This window comes from Lutzomyia longipalpis, chromosome 3, assembly GCF_024334085.1.
Source record: "Lutzomyia longipalpis isolate SR_M1_2022 chromosome 3, ASM2433408v1".
Lineage (NCBI taxonomy): Eukaryota > Metazoa > Arthropoda > Insecta > Diptera > Psychodidae > Lutzomyia > Lutzomyia longipalpis.
In genome coordinates, this window is record NC_074709.1 from 17061608 (window position 1) to 17075113 (window position 13506).

Sequence of the window (13506 nt, forward strand, 5' to 3'; positions counted from 1 at the left end):
TGTACCAAAGTCTTTTGCACACGAAGAAAGTAAAATGCATTATCTTTGAGACTCTTGCGCATATGTATATAAGTACAAAAGATCCCAAACGAGGGCCCCAATGGATCTTTGAAAAACTTTGCCATTTGGCACCACTCCCGCGTCGTGAATCGCCTCAAGTGCATCTTTCTCCGTCATCATCATTTTCTTTTTCTCCTCTGTGCTGCTTTTTTTTTCTTTCACCGCACAAGCTGCAAGTCAGAGAAGTCATTTCGTGGCTCAAAATGAGCAAAAAGGTGGGCGAATTCAATTCATATACAAATGTATGTACGTTATTGCAATTTGGTGGCATATGCGGAAATTTTTCCATCAACCTTGGCGACCTTCAGGAACTTTATGAATAACTTCCATTTAATGTTAAAATTGAACAAAAGCCCCAAAAGGAATTTTTTATGCTCCACCTGCTCTCAATTGAGCACTGCGGATGAAGAGACTTCTTTGTATTCTCTCTATTTTGCACGCAACAGAATTTATAAATAATCATTATGGGACATTTTTAAAGTTAATCTTCATATTATTTTATTTACGGAAATAACCGAAAAGAATTCTATTTAATAGATTGATTAATGCACAAATTTTGTAGAAAAGTTTTCTTTTAAACGTTTGACACAAATTATAAAATTTCTCCAGAGCTTTCGGCTCTCTGAAGCCCTTCATCAGGATCTATTTTATTCTTTGTAATTCTAAAAATATGATGTGAAATAAATTAATTCACAACTCATTTATCAAAATCATTCATATTTCCTAAAATATTCCATTTTTCTTGCTCCTTATGCAATCCCAATGACTTAGCAGACATCTCTGGTCAGTATTGTTGTGCATTTAGATGCTTTTGCCTCGAAGCTACAAACATTTTGGTGTTCTTTGTTGCTGTTTGTGGAACCATTTAGCATACATCTCGCCTCTAATTTTCACCTCAAACAATATTTTTCACCCGAAACTTCCATTGTGATTCAAATGGAATCAGCATTGTTCGACATTTTAGACGTATTGTTCACGAAAGACTTCGGAGGTTTGTTTTTTTTCCATGTGCCAACAGCTAAGCCAAGAATCAGCATGAAATTGGACAATTGTTGGATAAAATAGAGAAATTATTAGCGATGGAAATGAGGTAATATAACTTTTGTGAGTGTTGTGCCTTCATTTGAGACTCTAGGCAATATATTTTGAGAGTTGTTACAGAAGAAGAAAAAAAAACATTTTATATTGTATAACATTTCCTCGAAAAACTTTTATGAGCCCTCTGGGTTGGAATGTGCGTCCAAATAAATATTTATATGTGATCTCATTGCATTTGCCACGTGGTTTGTCGAGTCCACACACAACTAATTGACTTCGCGCATCTGCCAAAAAGGCCCCCATGCTGACTTGGGAAAATTCCCCAGCGGAAATTGTCCAACAAAATGCTAAGAGAAGTTAATTTCTTAAGCGAAATAGGTACAAAACCTTACATATTAAGCTTTGCGTAATCTTTTTGTAAATTTTGTTATCATGTTAAAACTTTATTCATTCTTTTAAATCCTTGGTGTGATACCTTTTATTCATTTACCTTGTTCTTATTTATTTGATAAATCTTTTACTTGGTAAGCCAATTATTTTATTTGTTTAAGATTTTTTTTTATTCTCTCAGCGTTTTATATTATTCTGTAAGCTTTTTTTTTAATTTCTTGATAAATATAAAATCTGCTGCTAGAATAATTAACCCACTGATAAAATGGAATAATTTTCTCACGGAAATAATAACTTGATGATAGAATATAACAATTTTCTAATCGAGTACAAGACACTTGCTACTTAATAGAATAAAAGATTTCACCTACAAAATATTAAAACTTTATTATTTGCGAACATAAATTCATCCTAATTTGCATCACATGTGACACAGTGGAGACAATGTGATGGAATTTTGTTTTGATTATACCTATGCTTATTTTGTTTTATGTATCTAATTAATGAGCATAAATGCAAATGTAGGGCGTCTGCAGTGATGTGGAATTTATGCAGAGATATACAAAAAAAAATTAATTGTGAATTTCCTTCCACACCAAAAGTCCTCCCACGGTGGGAAATGTCAATTTTGGCACGAGGTACATGCAAAAGCCAGTGGCGTGGAAAAGTAAAAAGGGGAGAGATTTTAATTAGAAAATATTCTATGCTTTTGCAAAGGTAAACTATTTAAGATCACCGCGCAAATGCCCCATGAGTGCCGTATACGAGCATTTTGTGAGCTCTGAAATTAATGATCAATTGTTTCCATCATTTATATATACAAGAAAACAGTGTGTCTGCCGCCCAAATCAGAGCCCCGCGCTTGCAGGAGGTTTTGCTCCGAGGAACTTTGGTAAGAAATAAAAAATTCCCCAACGTCGTGACGGTGAAATCTGGTCGTGTTGGAGTCCGTGTTTATCTGCTTGCATTTAAGAGACCCCATAAAAAGTCAAAAGACGAAAGTGCCAGAGAAGATTGCCAAGAAAATCCGCGCGCTCTTTTGTACCAATATTAAAATTACTAAACTTTTAGATAGGTAGGTATATTCCGGGCTACGTGCTTTATTGTGTCCCCCAATGTACTTAAAAGTTTACCTTTTTTGCAACACTTCTCCGTTGAAACCATTTCACCTCATCTTTCACGGAAAAGTTTGGCTCGTGGCTTTTTACCGTGATTAATTTCTAAAAGGCAAGGGGGGACCTCTGTGGAATATAATTTGCAACAATTGCCAAATATTGGGTGCTTTCTCGTGCACAAATTTGATGGCTAAATTGCTCGATGACTTTTCACAATGCGCCAAGCTTTAGTGAATTTCTAAAGAGAGTCTCAACTGCTTCTATGAGCTCCAACTCGTGCCTTTAAGGGGAAAAGTACAGTCGTTTCATAAAGTTTAGTGACGTTCAAATTAATTTCGGATAATCGTTCAAAAATATACTTTTTTCTTTCGTTTAAAGTTTTCCTATTGAAGCACTTGACATTTCTTTTCTTACGTTTGACTTTTATTCTACAATCTGACATTTTATATAACGTTTGAGATTTATTTTTCAATATTTAAAAATACTCTGTTCGAGCTTTGAGGAGGTTTTTAAACCTAAACACTCTCCTTGGGTACACCACCACTTCGTTCAAAAACTTCTTCACACAACTGTTGACTCTTGAGGCAATATTTCTTGAACTTGCTCTGGGTGTCAAGCGCTTGAATGGTTTGTATTAGCGTTCAGTTGAATGTCGATTAAATTCGTCACAGTGTCTGACTGTTGGGAATTATGAAACGATAGTGAAAAGTCAGTGTGTTATCATTAGAGTGCCCCACGGGCTAAAGGAAGGAAATTGTGTGCTCTTAAATGAAAGTTTAAGAGAGGTCTAAAAGAGTGCAAATCTCCCGTCACGGAGGCACAAATCACCAAATTGGCACACACTCTCTCCGCGCGTACAAAATGCAGGAGGGCATTTTTCATTGATTCCATTTTACAATTGTACACACATTGTGCAGACTTTGTGTGCCATTGTGCAGAAATATCGTGTGAAAAGTCCACCAAACCCTCAAAAAAGCTCCGGACTTTCCGCACACGGAGAATGAGCAAGAAGATTAATTGGACTCTTGTGCGAATTGGTGCCTTATTTGAAGATCTCACAATGCGGTTAAATACCCCGAAGCCACTGAGCCCGTGAGAATCCCAATGTGTCGATGGTTGGGTCTACCACATAGTGTGGGAATTTTATGCTAAGAAAAAGATAGATGATGGAACTTTTATTCTATACACGGTCCACTTCATTCACCAAGAGTTCGATCGAATGCTGGATGAATTAAATAAAGTAAAAATTTCGGATGCACGTCTTGGGAATTAACATCTTACCATTGAGAGAAACTTTTTTTTCTTCACTTTCAAACGCGGGATTCTCAGTGTTAAAAATTCACAATTTCACAGTGGACGAAAGCGAAAAGTTTGTCAAATATTTGGTACACCGGAGACGTGATAAATGGGTGAAACACGCAATGATTCATCATTGGAGATCAATCACCTCCAACATCGCCTCTCATTTACACAAATTCATAAATTCTGATCTAAAAACAACTTTTCAAAATCAACCAAAAAACTTTCTTCACTCTGTGAAGACTTTTGCGTGTGACCTTAACGAGCCTAAATTTGAGGTTTTAATTTTTGTAGAAATTCTTTTCATCTCATAATGAACTTTTTATTTTTTTTTCTTTTTAATTTCTTTTAAGTAACTCAATTTAAAAGCTGCGCAAAACTTTCATGACGCGCCAGACAAATTGTACGTTGTAATGTGGCTTAAGAAAAATGACCACAAAATGAAGAAATTTCCATTTGTTGTTATTAAATTTCCTGGTTAAATGAGAATTGTATTTTTGCATCGAGAATTTAATACGTTGTTGGGACTGCAAGATGAGAAATTTCTGCCATATCGCATTTCTTCCCGTATAAATTGCAAAAGACTTTTGAGAAATTCTTGAATTTCCTTCAAGATTTATTTCCTCACCTCTCGCACAATTGATCACTTTTTCTTAAGAGAAAAACAATAAAATAAAATAAATAAATAAACTACATACCGAGGTTCCAGCGTAGTGGTTTTCCTCGGAATCAATGGGTTCGCGCTGTGACCCAAATTTATTGCGATGACTCGAATCGGACATGTCACACAGCGATGAATTTAGCATTTTGGTCGAGGGAAGAAATTGGTGGTTGCCACAATTAAAATGTTAAATCCATCGAACCTTGAGAAATGCGCGACCTTTTAGCCGCGTGCGAATTAATAATTATTCTTTAAAGGCTTCAGCGAAGATGATGGGGCACCGTGCCGCTAAAAGAGATCTCCATCGTGATCTTGAGTGCCTTTTTGCGCGAATGCATAGGCTCTGTGTGACCTGAATTGCACACCGCGGGCACGTCTTTTGGACACTATAGGTTGGCAAAATTCTAATCTCAATGAATTAATGCTAAGACATTTTCATTTTCTCAGATAACTTTTGAAGTCTCTTTGCAAAATTACAAAATTTCTTGAGAACTTTTATGAGTTTTTGTATTTCATAATTTATTAGGAGAAGATGGTCTAAATCAGGCATCTTCTTGTTCTTGTAATTACTAAGATGTTTAGGAAACATGAGATAGTTTATTTTTCCTTTTTACCATTTTTTAATTTTATTTCAGAAAAATATTGATTAGTTTATTCGTCCCCTGCGACACCCCCAAATTGTATAAGAACAAAGAAGTTCAAGAATAATCCACTAAAAATTCCCAGTAACTTTCCCGCCAATTAGCTTCCCGCTAAATATTTTTCCCGCCAAATATTTCTCCCGCGAAATATTTATATTGCGACATAAAAACCCACCAACTTCCCACGATAGGGCAAAATGCATTATAAGCAAATCTCGACATTCTGCAAGATATGCATTCTCAATTCCCTTCGCGTCACATCAGAATTGTCCATAAGCAATTCTCCCCACCACTATTTTGTATAAATCCCATGTAAAAATTTGTGTATAAATAGAGTAACTTTATGCAAATAAAATCATTATTAGGACAGCACTCCAACCGTGTACCTCGTCTCTAATAATCACCAAGACTGGCCCCCATGGGCCGGTCTAGAGTTAGCCTTTAGCTCCCAAGTGAACATCCCAGGAAGTAATTCTCGTGGAAGTTTGCCCAAGAGTAAAGGTCTAAAGGTCCCAAGTGGAATCTTCCCAGAAAGATTCTGCCCAAGACCTGGATGAATCCCAAGGAAAGCTGCCCAAGGACTAAGGTCCCCAAGTGACTTTCCCCAAGATTAATCCGAATAGGTGTTAATTCCCAAGTGGAACTGTGCCTAAGGATAGAAAATCCCCAGGCAAGGTCTGCCCAAGAATTCACCATACCCCACACTTGCTACGGGAACAACTCTCTTCACTCTTTCCCGTACAAAGAAGTTTTTTTTTTAAATTATATTTTGAAAGAATTTTAGTAAAATATGTATTTACAGAGATAAGGACGTCGAACGAATGTATAAATTGGACTTTGAAACATATATAAATTTTTTTATGTTAATGATTTTGGAACAAAAAAATATTTTAAATCGAAACAAAAGAATGCCAACAAAAATTACTAACAAAAAAATAAAGATTTTCTGACAGAAAAAAAATTTTTGACAAATTGCATTATGAAAAATTAGTTCATCACTAAAATACAGAAAAAAATAAACAAAACGGTTTTTTTTTTCTTCATTTAAAAAATCAATTTGTAATGAATTTATTCATGTTTTCCACCTACAACAAATAAATAAACTTTCGATAAATCTTTCCCATTTGTTTGGAAATTTGTAAGCATAAAAAATATACATACATTGAAGCTCTTTAGCATAAGTCCACATCCATCGCTTCTGAGGAGTGGATTGTTGTCTCACCAGTGTAGATAAATAATAATAATTTTCCCCGTGAGTTCGCGCAAAAAAGCAAAATTCCCTTCTCCACCAAACCACTCCAAACTTGAGAGTCTTTCTGAAAAGGTTGTCATGCAGGTGTATATGGGGAGTTTGGTAGAACGCATGGGAACTTTTGTGACCAATTTGATTGTACAATTGCGACATGACGAATGACTTTATTTATAGCACATTCTCGTTCGACATGAAATGGAGTGATTTTTCGCTCGCAGGAGATATTTATTTTAAATTAGATTATTGAGAAATTGGGAACACGCAGACTTTTCAATGCACTTTAGGTATAGAGATGAATTTGTGTGGCTCCCAGAGGCACATTGTAGCTACAAAAAAATCTCCCCAAACGTTTCATTCAAAATATTCTCGTGCAATAAAAATAGATTTTGTGTGTGGAAGGAATTCTTCTCGCCAACGCGACAGCCGCAGGTTCCCACAAAACTCCCACAACTGTGTGCAATTGGGTGGATTATATTTGTGGAGGAAAAATTCCTGCACCGATTGACGCCATCCATACATTGTGTCTCTCCCGATGCTGCAGAAGAATTCTCAAATAGATCTTTAGAAGATGAATCGCATCATGATGGACGGTTTTTTTTTCACAGACGCGTGCAATTGAAATGGAAAATTTATAAAAGAGTGAAAATTTCCCGCTCAATTTCTATCTACTTTTCTCATTAGTTTCTCGACAGCTTCTCTTTTTTTTCTTCTTCTTCTTCTTCCACCTCTTTCCCATTCCGATTCATTGACTATTCCGCACCGTATTGTTTGCAATTGATATTTTCTAAATGAAAAAAAAAAGAGTCTCTCACATGAAGCACCTTTACTGGGTGGATGGAGAGGCGCATCTTATTCAATGTGTTGCAATGTTTACCGGCTCAACACAATGCTTTTGTTGGGTACACACACCGTTGAGATTTTCGATTTCACACACGCATTTTTTGACCCACTTTTCGCCATTTAATACCAAAACGCGCAATGATTTTTTTCTTTTAAATCTTTTGTGACTTACTGTTCTTCCTCTTCCACGTATTGTTTTCACGTGAATACAATTTTATGCACTGTAATGTGTGATTTTATAGCAGTTATGCAAAATAATATGCTCAACTGGGTCCATGCAGAAATTATTTCTGCATTATGGTGCTCAAAAATCGTTCATTTTTGTTCAGGTAAAAGAGCACAAGGCAATGTGGTTTGGCTTTAGTCAATTGGAAATAAAACATAATGAAATTTAAATAAGAATTAGAAATTATTAAATAAGAATACAAAGTTGGTGTGTGTCTAGGGTGCTATAATTTATCTTTATAAGACTACAATATCTTACATTCTTTTCTATCTTGTTTACTCTAATGTTTTCTTTTTTAATTGTTGGAAAAAAATATAAATTTTGCATCCAACCAATTTCATAGAGTTTTACAGAAACCTCACGAGTTTTTTTTTGGTGAGTTCTCTTGAGAAAATAAATAAACTTCCTCAAATAAATGACAAATTCTTTATACAGTAAAGAAAAAAAAACACCGCAAACAATGTGATAAAAAATTATCCAATCACTCATTTTGGCAATTTAAGCGTCTACTTGAAATAATTGCGAAGGTTCTTATGACAGAATATTACAAAAATTCTTGTGAAAGACAAAATCCCGTAAAATATTTTCTTAATAATAATTTTGAGAACTGTGAATAAAGTTCTGGGTTATTTTCTCATCAATTTTCTCTAAACCTTTCTCTCCCATAGTTCTTTCTAAGCATGATGTGTGGCTAATTGATGTTCTAACATTTGTTCTGTAGAGACCTCTTGAGGATTTGCAAACATTAATTAGGTCATGTTGTTACGGAAGAAGTGGTGAAGATGAAAAGCAATCCCTTTTTAGCATTTTTGCACCAACATAGAGTCTCTCAATGTGATTTCATAATAAAATTCAATGTGAAAATGCAATTTGATATGCTGTGTGTTGTTTGCGCGATAGAGTCCCTCGTGGAGGGATCGCCTTGAAGTGTCACCATCAGTGTGTAGTAGCGCACTTAGAGATCAAGAGTCTGGATAGTGGAATATTTATTATTTATTTTTGCGGCAGTTTAGTAAAGTTGGCGTGAATGCAAAATAAGTGAACGTGAAATCTCTTTCTCAATTTTGCATTCATTTTCTGGAGTTTTTTTGTTGCTGCTATTTGTGCCTCTCAAATGGATGCAAATCTTTCTCAAAAGCTCGGGAAAATGGAAGCAATTTTCAAACTTCTCACCCATCAAATTCAATTAATTTGCACACCATAATAGGTGAGCAATTGTGCCTGAGACCGACCATCACCTTGCACAATTGCAAATCATCTCAATTTTCAACCGCAAATCTCCTGCCGTGTACCAATTAAATGGAATATATATAACTAAATGGAATAAAATATAAAGCAAAATAATCGAGGGCTCCAATTGAAAGAGAGAGAAATATTCCACAGAAGTTGGCAAAAACTCACACAAATTGTGGCAAAAGAACATGAAAAACAAAGCAAATAAACTGCAGCAAGGAATGGTAGGTGCTTTTCTTAGTAGATGTATTAAAGACATCAACAGGTGGCACAGCAAGAAGCCCAAAAAAGCTCACGAATTGCAATTTGCACAACTCTATACACATTGTTCTTGAAAATTGTTTTAAATTTTCCCCACAAAACCAACAACCATTTAGGTTGATTGAACATTTTATTCACGCGCGCGGTTTATTTCTTCTTCTCCAGAAAATGAATCCCATTTAATCGATTCTGAACCCTGTTAACCTCATAAACCGCAAGCACAACCCAAAGTTAATTCAACTTCTCGCACAAAACACGATCCACATACAACTATTGCTCGCACAACATATACCTCTATGTTATATTAAAATGTTTGCTAAATGAACCAAAAATGTTCTTTTTTCAATCTTCTTGATATTCTTTTTTTTTCTTTGAGGCATTTTAGAACATACAGAGTTGCGTGATTGATTGCTAAAGGAATCTCATGATGTGCGCGAAATAAGTGTGAAAAGCATGGAAATTCTTTCCAGTGCAAACTTACAGTTCTTGGTCAGTGAAAAAGAAGCTTTTGTGGATTTGACAAGTTTTTTAATTTTTGTATTTTTTAGAATCTTTATTGTTCTTAAAAGAAAATATGATTTTTATCTGATTTTGATAAATCTTAATGTATCATTCTAACTCTTGATTTTACCTATTTATTGTATTTGTGTGACCTCCCATTGTAATTATTTCAATGAATTTAAAGCATATAAGCAATTAAACATTTCTGCTGCATTTTCTGCGTGTTTTAGAAGCATTATAAACTTCTCTTCTTATTTTAACGGAGTTTATTTATTCAAATCTTATCTCTACAAAATTCATTTTCACTTTATACCGGGACTATTCGTTTCATTTTCTCTTCTATTCTGCATTTATACTTTGCAAAAAAGAGTCCAGACATTTGAATTTTATCTTGAGATGCAATTTGCACAAAGTTCACTTTAAGAAGAAAGCCTAGAAAATGCGGTTTCTTGCACAATTTTATGACTAAAAGCATTGCAAATTGAATATTCTGTCGCACTTCCATTTATGTGTGACAGCGAAAGAAGTTCTCTGTGTCCATTTTCAATTCGATTTTGCCTAAAGTGCTTTCTATTTGGTCTTTTGGTATATTGAAGAGCGATTAATCAAGAAGTGTTGGGCGGCATACAATAGTGTATGGCGCGTGAAGAAGGAAATGGCAAGAGAGATTTCTCAAGAAGTAACCCACAGAGAGACGGAGTGCGTCGCCCACGCGTTGACACCGCAAATTGCAGCCGGAAAAGTGAAAAATTTGCCACGGAGCAATTTGCAAAAGTGTTGCAGGCAATGTGTGGCCAGTCGTGCTCTGGAGGTGAACAGCAACCTTGACAGGGTCATCCCACACTCCTCTCTCTACACTCGAACGGAGACCTTTTCTTCGTACGGTTCGTTGGATGCCATGGAAGTTAACACATGGAGAGGGAGCTTCAGATCTGCCAAAAGACAGTTATGCATGCTAAATTGTCACAAAAAATGTATTTGAGAATTTCTTTTGACAAAATTAAATTATTTTACAAAAATTAGAATGAATAATTTTTTTTGATGGAAATCTTTAAAAAAAAAAACTGAATCACGAAACGTGACTTCGAAACGTACATTTTAGAATTGTTTCGTGAATCTTTTAAATATTCTTGAAGCAGAACAATCAATTAATTATTCAGAATCTATAATTTTAGAATTACGAAACTATATATCTTTCTAGAAAATATAGAAAATTCTTTATAATTTTTTTAATAAGAAAGAAAAACTATCGCTGATTTCTGAAACACAAAGATTCTTTAAAACAATATTTTCAAACCATTTCTTGCAATGTTTTTGCGAGTTTCTTAAATTGGTTTCGCAAAACTTCCAGTAATCGTCAAAACTGCCTTAAATCGCTGAACAACATTTAATTTGCAATAACACTCCCTCCAAAAAAACAACCTCCCTGGCATTGATGCACATGGTTGCAGTTGTAGAACCGATCTACTTTTGCACCAACGCGCATCCCAACAATTTCAACCCAGAGTGCTCCACACAAGAGTCCCATATTTAATTTTAGCCCACAATGAGTGAGAAATATATGCCAATGGAGACACTTCCGGAAATATCTGACATGTTTCCCGCCTCATCTGTTCTAATGGAATTTCAAATACATTTTACACATATTTCTTTCGCCCTCGTATTTTGTTGCAATTAATTGGCATATTAAGGTTATTTATTGTGGAGACATTCTCATCCAGGCAAATACAACTCACCGCGCTCTCTTTATGAGGAACGATCGTGTGTTCTCATTTTCATGATTAATGTGGCAATATTGAATGTTTTTCATGGAAATATTATTATATTTTGTGGAACCATTGCATAACATTCCTCTCGCGCGCAGAGACATTCCCAAATTGCTGTCCTTTTGCAGACGAGGTGTGTTTTATTTTTGAGAAGGAATTTTGACATTAGAAATAAATAAAATATCAAGTCAGTTGAGAGAAAATTCCATTGATGATTCAAAGAATTTCTATGCTAAAAAATATGATTATCAGATTATGCTTTCATGTTGATTTTTGAAATATTCTTGAGATTATCTCGCATAGATTAAAATAGTTTCTGTTTTTTTTTATTTATCTACTGACTTTAGGAAAATGAACGAAAGAAAAAGATGAAAAACATTTCCCTCTCCCCATTGAAAAATTAGAATCAAATATTAGATTTATTTGTTGACACCAATTTTTAAATTAAAATACTTGTGCGTTAGAATGATGGTTAAATTCATAAAAACATTACCAAACTGCTTGAATTTTTTAATTTTAATTAATTGAAAATTAAATAATTATATGAATTTAATGAATTTTTTAATTAAATGATACGTTAATAATTAATTCATTATCTTATGCTTTTCTGTTCTTATTTCCTTTTTATTTAAACAGGATTGAGTAACTTTAATAGTTCATAAAAATCAAAAGATTTGATTGAAATTAAAAGATCAAGAATAAAGACCCCAAAAAGGTCAAACCAGTGTACAAATTATCTCCTCAGTTTCCTTTCAGATTAAACGAATTTCAACAGCAGAAAAGAATCATATCAATTAATTAAATAAAGTGGCAATCCTCCACATCATTTAGGTCAAAGAAATTATTATTTAAAAAACCCAAAAAGTTTAAATTGAAAGTATGTACTGTACATCTACAACACTTGAGTCATCTTCTCATTTCAATGACCGCCAATTTGGGGGTTTTTTTTTGAGAGTTCTACATTGACTCTGATGGGATGACTTAATCGCAAAATTTTCGTGGGAAGGACTTAATGTTTGGGTAATTAGTAAACACTTAAAAATTTAAAAGAAAAAATTGTCCAACTGATCGTGATCTTGAAAGTTTGAAGATCATTTATTTGTTTTACCCAATAAAATTTGTTTAACCGCAATAATTATCATATTCATGAAGTGCGCGCGAACTCTCTTTTTTTCGTGCCTCTTCTCGGCATTTTCTGTGGCGACATTCAACTTGATTGGAATATTTCGACAGAGTATTTTGCAATTTTTAGCACTTTTGCCACAAAACACTTTAGCCTCTCCTGATCTGTTTGAATTACACGATCTGTACAAATAGACGAAATATAAATTACCGCCATAGTGATGATATCACGTGCGTGTTTTTCTTCACCTTCCAGCGAGGGGAGAGAAGACGTAAATACAAGAAAAGGTGAAAAAAATAGTCAATAGATGCCGTCAAAAGGAATATTATTAACACACCTGAGTTTACAGTGTTGAATTCCTTTTCCACCTTAGCGCAATGAAGATGGTGGTGTAAAAGTAAATAGAACCTTCAAAAATGCTAATGCAAAACCTCTAAGAGGATTTTTTTATGTATTACGGCAAATGAGTTGATTTTGAAAGAGCTTGATGTAGGGAAAATATTGGAAATGATGATACTTATTTAATAATAGCAATATGCCATCACTTAATAGCTGCTTCTTCTTCATTCCCTCCTGAAAAATGCACACAAGCTGTGATTTTTTTTTCAACACATAATCAAACATTTTTTTTTCATGTTAAATTGCAGAATCGCATGAGGATCGTCAATTGGGTGCCATTTGGTGGAGAATGTGACGAAAGAGGAGCTTTTGTCTATTTGCGTGAACGATCTATGTGCGATCACTAATTAACCTTCGCATAGAGGCATCATATAATTGGACCCTTAGCATAACATAAAATGGGTACAAAATCACCGGGAACGCCACAGAGGTGCCGCCTCATTCTCAACCAGTGTCTGGCCATTCAACTGAGTCGTCCCGGAAATACCCCCGAGGACTTTTGGATGTACGATTCGGGCTACATGATATTCCAGGTGAGTCCCCATAACGACGACGACGGCGTGAAATTAAATGTTGGCGCTAAATTAGTCATAAGTCGCATTGAGATGGTAAAATTTATAGACCGCAAGTGCGGCAAAATGCAGCAAAATACCACAGAATACGACATACCGAAGAAAATTGCAACAAGGAGGGACATTATT

At 34.8% G+C, this 13506-nt stretch overlaps 1 protein-coding gene across 2 annotated transcripts in view; it reads left to right on the plus strand.

Moving 5' to 3' along the window:
- Positions 1–13506, plus strand: part of LOC129793055 (uncharacterized) — a 56530-nt gene that overhangs the window by 22415 nt on the left and 20609 nt on the right. For both annotated transcript variants that reach the window (XM_055832602.1, XM_055832603.1), the window contains exon 3: positions 13054–13338. In XM_055832602.1, coding sequence (XP_055688577.1) covers positions 13204–13338 — 135 coding nt within the window. In that variant the 5' untranslated portion in view covers positions 13054–13203. The remainder of the gene's footprint in view (positions 1–13053; positions 13339–13506) is intronic.